The sequence below is a fragment of the Meles meles genome, chromosome 2 (assembly GCF_922984935.1).
Source record: "Meles meles chromosome 2, mMelMel3.1 paternal haplotype, whole genome shotgun sequence".
Taxonomy (NCBI): Eukaryota; Metazoa; Chordata; class Mammalia; order Carnivora; family Mustelidae; genus Meles; species Meles meles.
In genome coordinates, this window is record NC_060067.1 from 204362784 (window position 1) to 204375922 (window position 13139).

The following is a 13139-nucleotide window of genomic DNA, read 5'->3' on the forward strand; positions in this document are numbered from 1 at the left end:
TAGCAGAACACCTCCGTGCACAAGGTCATGCTATGTAGGAGGCCCCAGAGACAAGGACGTGTCCACTCCAGTCAACTCGTCCCGATAGGCATCACTTGCTCTCGGCACCTACATGGAAAGGCTTGGGAGAGATGCATTCTCAACAGCAGATTTGACCCAAGCACTTAGAAATTCCAGAGCGGTAAGTCACCTATCCCTACAGAATGCATCAATGGAAAGTATCACACACACATCTTTAAAATTAAAAAAAGGGGAAAAGGAACTATTTTAATTACGGGAAGGTGGTAATGACATTCCAAAAGGGATGCACCAGCACATATTCCTGCAACAAAGGAACTTGTAAAGGAGGTTCACATACTTCCATCGCATCCACTGGATGGCCGTTCCCCTCCTTCTATAGCTTTGTCCACAGTACAATCAGCCACAAAATCAAGCTCCTGGTCACGCTGCATTTCACCGCCAGAGGAGTTCCCCATTCGAGAAGTGCTATCCTCTTTCTGTCCACTTCTCACATCCAGCAATTCTTCCATTTCTACGCTGCTCCCTTCCAGAGGAGTGAAATCGCCATGAAGTCCCTCCCCTCCACACCCCTGCGGCACAGCGGGCTCACCAGCCACGTGAGAGCGGTGTCTCCCACCTGCGTGCGGGCCTGCTCTTCTGTGGGCACCAGCCTGTTGACAACGGCCTGGGGTTCCTTCGGCGGCACACGCTCCCTCCGAGGTCAGGCAAGCCCACGTCGCGTCTGCTGCGTCTTGTGGTTTCTCGAGACTGGAACTCGTTTTTGCTGTTACATCGGTCATGTCGACCGACCTGGGATTTTTACCAATGCAGGAGAAGTCAGCCATGTGCATTATGTTTCTTCTCTCGGTCTGGGAAAGACCACCGCTGTGGCTGAACTGAGCCAGGCCTGCAGATGGCTGAAATCTGGGAAGAAGAGCCTCTGAACTCCTTTCCCTAAGGTTATCAGGTGAGAAGTAATCATCGTACGATGACACGCCACAGTCCGCAGTCTCGCCAGCAGGCCCAGCCGGCAGCGGCAGGTGGTGCCCCGACTTCCACAGCCGCACCCGCGGCCCGCCAGGCTGCCCACCGCACCTCTTCTTCAGTCTTTCTTCAGGGGGCACCCCCAAGCTCTCCGACCTTCTTTTTCTCTTGGCTGAGGAGCTCTCTGATCGTGAATGTCCCGAAGGGCGGCGTTTGGTTGCAGTTAACATAGGAGACAAGCTGTGCTTCTCGTCAAACACCATTCCGGCCGCTCCCCCGGACGGCTGCTTGTCGGGGGTGACTACCTCACCCGCAGGATCTCCCTGCCGACGCATCTCTTCTTTGGAAGGACTACCCATGGGTTTCTGAGGTGTTAACTGACAGAGGTAACCATGAGATGCTGAAGAATGGATACTCCTTGTCTTCAGTGCAGGTGAAGAAACACAGACACTTTTAATTTCATCCACAATTCCTCCCAGTGTTGCTTCCTGACTTCCACATCTCGCGTTTCCACACAGATCATCAAAAGATAAGTGCAGGTCACCAGCAAAGGACTCATCTGGAAAGTATTAATGAGGAATTAACTTTTTAAATGGTTTCAATTTTATAAAAGTAACTTCCGGTTAACCGATAAAGCCATACTCTTAAACACAGATATTGGTTAAAAAGAGCACCGACCGCTTTCTGGTTCCTCTCATTTCCACCTGAGGACACCTGTCGGGCCAGCATTTCTCACTAAGGAACCCGGCATCGAGGAGAGAGCATGGGGGCTGTGGGGAGCTCACCTTCTGAGCAAGCATTCATACACATGTGCACTCTCTTCTAGGAAGAACATCCACACTCTGTCACTATATTCTCAGGAGGTCATTAATTCTTAAAGGAAGTAAGTAATGCTACCAACTACGTCAACTTCTAGTCTTCCACAAGTCCTAGCCCACCTGACTCCCCTATTCTCCATGCAGGTCCTCACACCGCATTTATACTCAAAAGCGAACCATCTGGGAACCTTCCGGTTCGGACTTCCCACATTTGATGTACTTCTTGAGAATACTGCTGGGCTGCCACCCATCTCCGGAAAGCTACACACACGTCTCTACCTCCAGGCCTTGCCGTCACTCCACACTTTAATCTGGATCAGTTCTACTCAAAACCCACCTTGGGTGTCAAAACTCTCCGAATCTTCCCACTTCACCGGGTCTAGTTACACACATCCTCTTCCGTTACACAGAACTCTGCCTGAAGTTCCCAAAAGCATGCGCCCTGGTATTATTAGTATTCTCATCTGTCCCTCTCACTAAGCTAGATGGTACCGGCGCACAGGCACTATTCTGGAATCTGAAGCCTCTAGCCCAAAACTACCAAAGGCTCTCCTTCTAAAGAAGAACGGAGGCAACCAGCAGGGAGCAGATGGAAGCCCCTGGTGGGAGCAGCCATGACCCCACACCAAGTCACGGAACGTGTCAAGTGAAGCACTAGAAATACAGACACGTTTAGTGTAAGCAGCTGCATAAGTTTAGCACACTTTTCAAAGAGCTGGCAAGCAAGCGTGCGTGTCATGAAGCATCAGTTCTGAGGTCAGACGGCCTCATTTCGAATCCTGGGCTGGCCGCTCACAAACGATGTAACTTTTGCAAGCTGTTTCACCCCTCTGGCCTAGTCTCATGGACACAATGGGGGTGACAATGGTAGTGAGAGAATTAAATGAGGTACAGCACACAAGACACAAAGACCAGTGCCCAAGGCGGGAAAAATGAAATGTGTGTTAGTTACTACCACTCGTGTCTAACTTACATAAGATAAGTGCGTCAAGTAAAAAATAAAAAGACGAAGATTACTTAAGATAGATGAGTAAATAATTTCCAATACACAGCAACGAGATTATTAAGAATAAGCCACACTTGAACAGGAAGCTGCGATTTAAACTCCTGACACCCTCCTACCATTTGTCATCTGTCACTGCTGTGGCTTTCAGTGCTATGCTACCTATGTGGGCCCTTCTACAGGTGAAACTGAGTGGTCGTAGCACATTTCTCAAAACGTACTCAAAAGAAAAGCTATATAAGCAAGAAAAAATATCACTCAAGCTGAAACTAGGGCTCCCACATTTAAAATGTATATATAATATAAAACCCTAATTTTATTCTTTCCAACACGCTGCTTCTAGACAGAAATCCTGCCAGTTATCTTCTAAATTTCTACGCACCTCACTGACCCTCCTCAACCACGTGTTCCATAGTGTCTTTGCCCAAGGTGTGAAAGAAGCAGCTCTCAAACTGTTCTCAGTAATACAGTCTATAGCATACACTTTAATACACAGAACATGATTTTTTTTTTTAAATGAGCAATTGAGTCTGTGCCAAGAAAGCAAATGTCTAGGAGAAAAACTACAGAGGCCAAAAAGGAGTTTAATCATGCAATTTCTCATGCCCTAATTGTATTACAATATCTATTTCTTATTTTAATATCTAATTTCATGAATTCTAGTTTTTAACCAACTGTTCTTGATATCAGAAGAAACTCAAATAAGAAATTCATCATATTCTCATAGTTCAAATATACCACAAAAAAGAAAAAAATTTTACCTGAGCAAAATGTATCATGTGAAATATTCCAAGAAGCTTCACCTGGGGAGTTGGCTTGGTTATCAAAGGACTTCTCAAGCATCTGCGAAGCTGAAAACATAATCGCACACTTCTTCAGACACAACTCTGATACGTTAGTAGATGAAGCCCTGGGTAAGCCTACTCATTCTGGTTTTCCACACACATATCTACACCTGGGACTTCATATCCCAGACCTACTATAAAATGGTAAGCACAAAAAACTTACTCTAATCTATTACAGATGATGAGATTCATAAAAAATAATCTACATATATCAGGTTATAAAAAGGATTAAATCAGAGGATAATTAAGGTTAGAAGAGCTTTTGAGGGGTGCCTGTGTGGCTCAGTCAGTTAAAGCACCTGACTCTGGGTTTCAGCTCAGATCATGATCTCAGGGTCCTGGGATCAAGCCCCAGGTCAGACTCTATGCTCAGCGGGACATCTGCTTCTCTCTCCACTCCTCAGCCTCCCACCCCACTCATGCTTGCTCACTCTCTCTCTCTTAAATAAATAAAATCTTTAAAAAAAATTTTTAAAGATAACAGAAATAAAGAAAAACAAAAACTAATGCATGAGATACTTAGTCTAATGTAGATTCCCTCAAAAGAAGAGCCTGATTTATTTTATTTTTTTTTTTTAAGAAAACACCCCAGGGGCACCTGGGTGGCTCAGTGGGTTAAAAAGCCTCTGCTTTCAGCTCAGGGCATGATCTCAGGGTCCTGGGATGGAGCCCCGCACCAGGCTCTCTGCTCAGCAGAGCCACACTTGAACAGTGTGTGTTCCTCTCGCTGCTCTGCCTCTCTGCCAACTTGTGATCTCTGTCTAATAAATAAATAAAATCTTAAAAAGAAAACATCCCTAAGATATTAAAAATTACAAAAGGGCTATAAAAAAATAGGATTCTCAACCTATACATACCACAACTGCGCACCCAGTATGTGCTTAAAATATGTGTTTTTAAACTATAAACTCAATATAGGCTTTAAAAATCTCAGTGACACATAGATTTTCTGGAAGAAAATATTAACAACGTATACCCAGAAGTAGACAAAAATCTGTTAATCTGTTGATTTGTTAAGACAAAAATATGTAAAGAGAAAAAAAAACCTTTCCACCACAATTTACTGACCAAGCAATTTGCCTCATTTTCACTTTATAAAACATGAGCACTTACATGTAGGGGAGAGGTTCTCCCTTTTCTCCTTCATCTCCTGTAATCTCCTTTGCATTGCACTATGCTGACCACTGCACATTTTAATGGTGGGACTATACATCAATGAGCCATTAGATTCAAATAAGAGGACAGGTACATCATTATCTGAAAATAAACAAAAATTTATTTAGCTTAAAAAAAAAAAAAAAAGACCAGAAGGTTTAATATAACAATATGATTTCTTTTGAGGAACACCCCCCCACCCCTCCCCCAGTCTTCCTTGTCCTCTGCAACATCACCTACGACCACCAAGAGTGTTATCTTCACCCCGCCACCCCCGAGAGCAGTAACACTGGTGCGGAAACCGTTGGCCAACATCTGCTGAGAAACGGCCACGTGCCGGGCACTGTGCTAATAAGCACACTATGTGCACCGTTTCATTTAACCTTTCCCAAACCCAGTGCATCAGCTTATCCGTCGCCCCACGCAAAGATGAAGAAACCAACACACCAAAGTTAAGTAACTTGTTTATACCCAGGATCATACAACCAGTGAGAAGGTAAAGCTAAAATGCAATCTGGTTCCTAAACTCTGACAAAGAGGGGCAGAATGTACCACCCTGAACATGCCACTTTGGCATAGGATTATTTTGAGCAAAATGCACTTAAATCACAGAAGGTGAAAGAAAGGTATCAGGACACCCCCCCCACCCGTACCCCAAGTTTCTTCCTGAAGGCAGGAGGTACAACTCCCCTTTGAAAGATGCACCCCTCCATATTATCACCAGAGATGGGGAGCTGATGCCAAGAGAATTCCGTAAAACAGATCTTGTTAAAGGAATGCCCACCCTACTTTGGTTCCCCTTATGTCTTACTTGTCCACAATTGCCTCTCCTATTCAACATAAGCACTAAGGTTCTACTTCTTTGGGATTTTATCTCCTATGAGAGCCTGCATGTCACAAAAAATTTATGTTCTTCTCCCATTAATCTGTCTTTTTATAACAAAGCCCCAGCTAGGAACCTAAGATAGGTGCAGAAACAGTTCTGCCTCTAACAATAGTGTTTACTCTAGGTCTCAGAAACCACTACCACTAGTCAACCCTCTCTGACCCTCAAAAGACATACATATCAACTTTGGGGTCAGGAGTCCATCAGCCGTGAAATGATGGCTAAACTGGGTTGTGGGTGCACCGCTATGCGTTTCTGGAATCCATACCTCGCATTTGCTCAAGGAGAACTTCAGGGCTCTAACCACCTCCCCTCACCCACCAATAAAAAGACCAAGAATCACTCAGTATCTTCTCCTTTGCAACTCTTATGCCTGAACAACTCAAACTACACATCTGCCAATATGCAGACAAGTCAGTTTTACCTGTAATACCTTATATTTGTAGTGCTTAAAAGCAATTTTTACTAACATATAAATTTAATCCAAAAAGATAAAAATTTTTTCAGTACCATTTTGCCAAATCTTTTAAAATACACCATTACTGGTGTAGGAAGGCCCAAAAGGCAAGAGTTTAAAGCTGAGAGGAGAGTGGTACAAGGCTGACCTGAGGCTGAAGGGGATACCAGACCACAGAGGGCATGCGGTGCTGGAGGGCATGTCAAACATATGGTTTCACCTGAAATGCTTTTCCTTACGATGACCTGAGGAAGGGGAAGCCCTGGATGGGGTGTGCACCTGACTTATAGTTTACACCCTTGACTCACGTAAGCTGACGGATGGTTAAGGACACAGCGCCTCTAGGGCCCAGTCACAGAGCCGCTAGGAGGGTTCCCATGGATTGATGCTTAGAGAAAATCAGTGGAGGATCCAAGCAATCGTTCAGAAGCAAGGGTAAGGATTGTGGTGCGTAACTGGCACCAGGCAGAAAGGTCAAGAGCTACTCCATGTGTCTGACTGGAGCAGCAAGGAGACCAGTTAGTGCGAGGCTGTTAGAGAGGGACCGGCATGGCACCAAGAGAAAGAGGCCTGATCATCAGGCACTGGGATAAAGGCAATGTTTTTTTGGAAGTTATCTGGCAGCACTACCTATACAAGCTAAATGTTCTCGTCCATTTTGTTGCATTACCCTGAGATTTAAAATAAAACTTGATAATTCTGCATGAGAAGTTTCAAAACACAGAGCAGAGAATTCGTGACATGGCAAGAGATACTACAATAAAAAGTGGAGGAATGAGTGCCTCTTATTTCTATGCTATGTATTATAAAGTTACCGAAATTGCTTCCATGTACCAATGATATGTTGGGATTGGGCTGAAACACTGAATTTAGGTAGTGAAAAAGGCAAAAAAGAGAAATAAAAAACCCATATGGTATTTTAGTGTTTCATGATCTTCTAAAGTATTTTTATAAATTAAAAGAGTACATCTAGCAAAAAAAAAAAAAAATCCAATTTTAAAAACGGGCAGAGGATCTAAACAAGACATTTTCCAAAGAAGACGTACAAATAGCCAGCAGGTACATAAAAAAGAGTCAGCACCACTCAACACGAGGGAAATGCACATCAAAACCACAATGAGATTCTAACAGTACACTAGAATGATTATTATCAAAAAGACCAGAAATAACAAGTGTTGACAAGGAAGCACAGAAAAGGGACTCCTGTGTACTGCTGGTGAGAATGTAGATTGGTGCGGCCACTGTGGAAAACTCTACAGAGGTTTCTCAAAAAAATTAAAGATCGAACTTCTCATTAGAGCCAGCAATCCCAGTTTTGGGTATTTATTTACCTGAAGGAAATGAAAACACTAAAGAAGAAAAAAGGAAAATACCAATGCAAAGAGATATCCGACCCCCTCCTGTCCACTGCAACATTATTTACAATCACCAAGACACAGAAACAACCTGCATGTCCATCTACGGATTAATAAAGAAAACGTGATGTGTGTGCACACACGCATACACACACACACACACACACACTTAGAGGAATACTATCCGGCCATAAAAAAGAACAAAACCTTGCTATTTGTGACAGCAGAGATAGACTGTGAGCACATTACACTGAGTGAACTAAGTCAGAAAAAGGTAAATACTACATGATGTCACCTGTATGTGGAATCTATAAAAAAAATCAGAGAACAAAAACTAAAACAACCAAGCTCATGGGGAGAGAGAATAGACTGGTGGCCATCAGAGGCCCCAGAGTGGGGGATGAGTAAAATGGCTGAAGGGGTTACAGAGGTACGAACTCCCAGTTATAAATGAGTGAGTCAGGAGGTGTCATGTACGGCAGGGTGCCTACAGCTAGTAACACTGTACTACACATTTCAAAGTGGCCAGGAAACTGGGTCTTAAAAGTTCCATCATGAGGGCGCCTGGGTGGCTCAGTGGGTTAAGCCGCTGCCTTCGGCTCAGGTCATGATCTCGGGGTCCTGGGATCAAGTCCCGCATGGGGCTCTCTGCTCAGCAGGGAGCCTGCTTCCCTCTCTCTCTCTCTCTGCCTGCCTCTCTATCTACTTGTGATCTGTCTCTGTCAAATAAATGTTTAAAAAAAAAAAAAAGTTCCATCATGAGAAAAAAATATCTTGTACGTGATACGTATGGTGATAGATGTTAGCTGGACTTATGACGTTTCACAACACACACAAACGGTGAATCATTACATCATCCACTGAAACTAATATATCAGGTCAATTATATTTCAAACAAAAAAAAAGAATAGAAATGACTCTATGATTAAACACATAAAGACAAAAATTTCCCCATTTTTTTATTCTAGAGAAGCAGCCTGTTGCTACCTAGACCTGAAATGTGTAGTTAACTGATCTCCCAAGTTCACTATGTGATTCACAGCCTTGTGCAAAACACAACCATAAACAAGTCATTGTGCCACTGTTCAAGTGCTTTAAGATTTTACAAGTAATTCAAGACAAAGAAATAAAGTATCTTGAAGCCAACTAATGCCTACACAAGAAAAAGAAAATACAGAATCTATATAAAATACAAATAATGTCTATGTAAAAGCATCAGGGAACTACTGAAGAGACCAGGACCAGAGGAGTCAAGATTCTGGAGAGGAGGAGTACTGAGAAGCCAGCTGACAAGCAGTGGATGTTTTTACCCCCAGGAGGATTGATCATTAAAGCGCCTGGGGCAAGAGGAGGTCTAGTCTCTGACCAGGCAGAGAGCAGTTGCTGAGAAACAAACACACAAGCTAAGTGTTTATCAGTATCAACAAACTAAACAGAACACCAAAGGCTCTGTGGCACCAAAACCCATTAGGCAGGGTGTAGTAGAAAACTGTTCCTTGCATGCATGTGATTTATCTTTAAAAGAGTTACCCAATCTGAAGCTACGAATGGCAGGATACTAAAAGTTAAACTGAATTCTTCTGTAAAATGATGGAAAGTTCTCTGTGGTGTATTTTCACCAGGAGATGAAAATGGGAGATCAGGACCAGTCAGGAGAAGGGATCCTAGTTATCATGCCAGGCTCTCAGTGGAAAGGTCTAGATGGGGGCACCTGGGTGGCTCAGTGCGTTGAGCATCTGACTTCAGCTCATGTCACGATCTCAGGGTTCTGGGATGGAGCCCCATGTTGGGCTCCCTGCAAAGCAGGGAGCCTGCTTCTCCCTCTCCCTTTGCCCCTTCTCCTGCTGTCTCTCTCTCTCTGTCAAATAAATAAATAAAAATTTTGCACATATTGCATGGAGAACTGGGTGTTATACACAACAATGAATTATGAAACACCACCTCAGAAACTAATGATGTATATGTAGACTAACGTAATGTTAAAAAAAAAAAAAAGGAACAATCTAGGTGGCCACACTCTAGCATCAATGTCAAATCAAAAGTCTATCAAGCCTTAAGGAAAGTCAGTCAATCTACTATTCGAATCAGTCCAGATAAAGCCAACAAGGCCCCTCTCCATCTTCTTAGCAGGAGAACCTAGAAACTTTGTCTACGAAAATAATATTGCCTAGTGCTTCAAACATATTTTATAACTAATGACTTGTCTTCAATTACAGAAACAAACCATCATTCCTATTAAGAGACAGGACATATATGACAAAAAACAAAAGAAAAAACATCATACAAAACAACAGAGGCAAAAAACAAAAACAAAAACAAAAAAAACAGGCATTCTAGATATTGCAGGTAGAAGCAAAGATGAAAAGAAAAATGTGAGTGATTTAATCAGAATAACAGAACCTATAAAAAAAATCAGAAACCCTAGAACTGCTAAATAAAATAACCGAAACTGTGAACTGAACAGATGGATTTTATAGCAAATTAGTCATGGCAGAAGACCATATTAGTGAACTATAACATAAGGTCAATAGACAATACACAAACTGACACACAGATGTGAACAAAGATTTCAAGCACCTCTGTGAACTCCGAGTAGGATATTTAAAAAGAAAACTGGACCAATGAACATAAAATTCAAACTGCTGAAGGCAAATAAAGCAAACAAGAGGCAGCCAAAGCTAAAAGAAAATATGCCTTTAAAAGAGCAAAAATAGGGGCGCCTGGGTGGCTCAGTGGGTTAAGCCTCTTCCTTCAGTTCAGGTCATGATCCCAGAGTCCTGGGATCATGTCCCGCATGGGGCTCTCTGCTCAGCAGGGAGCCTGCTTCCCCCCCACCCCACCCCACCCCCGCCTGCCTCCCTGCCTACTTGTGATTTCTCTGTGTGTCAAATAAATAAATAAAATCTTTAAAAAAAAAAAAAAAGCAAAAATACAACTATGGGTTAATTTGTAAATAGGTATTATGAAACCCCAAAGACAATGAAATGTGTTTCTTCATTTTATTTTTTAGCTTTACTAAGGAATAATTCAAAGTTAAAAATTATATTTAAGGTGAAATAAAGAAAGAATATGTTATCTAACACTTCCCTATTCTAGGTAACAAAACAAAAAGACCAAGTATTAGGTAAAAACACAAGTTAGATTCAAAATAACAAAGAAATGAAGAGGGATTTAGTCTAATAGGGCTTAGGCAAAATCTGTTTTTTCCATAATCATTCCTGAAAGTAGAGTTTCATCCATGTGGAGAGTGACGGAGACTTGCACCCATGAGCTCACACCGGACCTCCAGCAGCGCTGGACCGGTCTCCTGCAGGCTGCAGCGGGGTCTGCCGGGCGCCACCAGCCATCAAGCAGCTGAAACAGGTGCACAGGAATGCACACAATTTCTGGACTCACCCAGACTTCTCTTCTGCCTTTGTAGCTCTGTAGCCATTTTTTCAAATTTCTTCTGAAGCCTTTTATTGTGTTCCAGTGTTTTAGGAATAAAATCTTTGGGCTGCATACACTTCCGCTGTGCAGAAAGGACATAAAAATGAATACTACTGACCAGCAGCTGTGTAACAAGACAACCTGTTCCCGACGCTTCTAACACCTGTTACAACACTGCAAGGAAACCTGCGGACAGAGGCATTGCTCGCGCTGCATGTGAAATGGCAGTGTCTCTTTCTTTCCAGGCTGCAGAACTGAAAGACTAGATACAAGACCGTACACCAAGGAGCTACATTTTCTGAGGCATTTCCAGGATCCCAGCAATCTTAGGTTCCAGGAAGGTTCTTAAACAAAATTAGTCGTTTAGTCATTTTATTTTTGTTACATTTACATTATCTCTCCTCTCTCCCCCTCCCCCAAAATCATAACATGGTAACAGAGTACAAAAGCAATTATTTTCTAACTACCAAAGAAAGAAACAAGATTGAATCCTGCTTTGTCTTTAAATCACCGTAATTCTATTCTGCTAGTAAAACCCCAAAACTCAAACTACACAAACAAGGTGTGACAAACAGGATGAAGCCCGAGGCTAACATCCAAAGAAAGTCTTGGGTTAACCTTCCCACACCCATTCCTGTGTTCTTGACTGAGCATCTTGCTCTCATTCATTATTTAACAAAAATGTATGTGTCAGGCACTGGTCTTGGAGAAAAGAAGATTCTTGATATCAGGAGCTTATTCCTATTAAAGAATGACAGAAAATTAACATCATTAATAAGTAAAATAGAGGCTATGTGTGTCAGGAGGGTTAATTCCAGCAGGCCTGGAACTGGCCTGAACTGTTTTCCCCAAAGTGCAAGCACAGCATGCAATGTCCTACTGCACAATGTTGCTCTGTAACGGCAAGTCCAGAGCACTTGGGCGCATTTGTACTCCCAGAGCTGGTCAACTCCCAGTGGGAGGGCTCTGCTGTTGGGGGAGGTAATGTGCTGACATCAGGGGTACACGACCAGCACAACCCAAGAGTCTCCCCTATGCATCCCTGGTCCCAGAGTGCTCCCCAGATTATCAAGCATTATGCTTTAGGGTCCCGTGAATCTTCGCTAGCAACAACCCTAGCTAACTTGCCACCATCATTACAGTGCGTCAGAAAGGAGCAAGTCCTGCGGATAGAAAGGAAAGCAGCAGGCAAGTGGGAGCAGGACAGCTGGCACAGGGGGAAGGAACCACCGCTGTGCACAGGGTGGTCAGAGGGGGTCTCCCTGAGAAAGGAACTGGCACAAAGCCCTACTCAAGTCAGAAAAAGGGTAACATGCATGAAGTTTGGGGAAAGTGTGTTCCAGATAGAGGGAACAGATATGCAATGCAATGGCTCTAAATTACAAATACGCCTGATGACTTTCAGAACAGCAAGCAAGAGGGTCAGACTGGCAACAGAAAGAATGAGGGAGAGTAAAGCTGAGAATCTTGTCAAAAAGCCCAAAATAATAACAGTCTGAAGTCATGTTCACTTTGCAACTGCACTTGAGTGAAGGCCTACATTTGTCATGAAATGGTCAAACACACACTGTTATAAGAAAAAAAGCATTATCTCCCAGACAATACATGTAACACAGAACCTCATTTATACAAAACATGTGTTTGTGTGTGCATGTATCTGTAATGTATGTGACCTGAAGACCATCTGATCTACAAGGATCCAACTCAAACCAAAAATTGCTTACTTTGAGGAAAAAGACATTAAGAGAGGTATCTGCCTTATCTGTGTTTATTCCATGTTTTATGATGAAAATACACTCATTTTAAGTGTGTCTTTAAAGTAAGTCCTTTACTTCTAGAAGGGTAGACACAGCCACTGCTTGGCGTATCAGAGAGAGTAAGGACTTAGAAGTTCTAGTTCATCTCTAATCAAAGGGGATCTGGACAGAGACTTGAGTTGAGTTTGTCCATCACTGCCCTGCAAATCTGGCCTGCCCAAGAGGAAATGTCCGAGATACAGGATTCACCATTTACAGAAAATCTGCAACCCCCCACGGGAATGTCTTCCTTAACCTACAGGAAATGTATGGGTCTAGTCTTCTAACTCAGTTTGGACAAAGTCTGCAAATCTCCTCCCCAACAGAGACCCTCACTTAAGTCTGCATCAGACTTAAGAGATTTTCCAACTAAACAGCAGAACAGAGGTATTTTGCTACAGACGTAACAAA

General features: G+C 42.9%; 1 protein-coding gene across 5 annotated transcripts in view; it reads right to left on the reverse strand.

The window, feature by feature from the left end:
* MCPH1 (microcephalin 1) overlaps positions 1-13139 on the reverse strand; it is a 243787-nt gene that overhangs the window by 199757 nt on the left and 30891 nt on the right. For 4 of the 5 annotated variants that reach the window (XM_045997192.1, XM_045997194.1, XM_045997195.1 and 1 more), the window contains 4 exons: positions 10900-11014; positions 4764-4907; positions 3567-3656; positions 359-1543 (listed from right to left, as the gene is read on the reverse strand). In XM_045997192.1, the coding sequence (XP_045853148.1) occupies positions 359-1543; positions 3567-3656; positions 4764-4907; positions 10900-11014 (1534 nt within the window). The remainder of the gene's footprint in view (positions 1-358; positions 1544-3566; positions 3657-4763; positions 4908-10899; positions 11015-13139) is intronic. The other variant, XM_045997193.1, reaches the window with a different exon arrangement.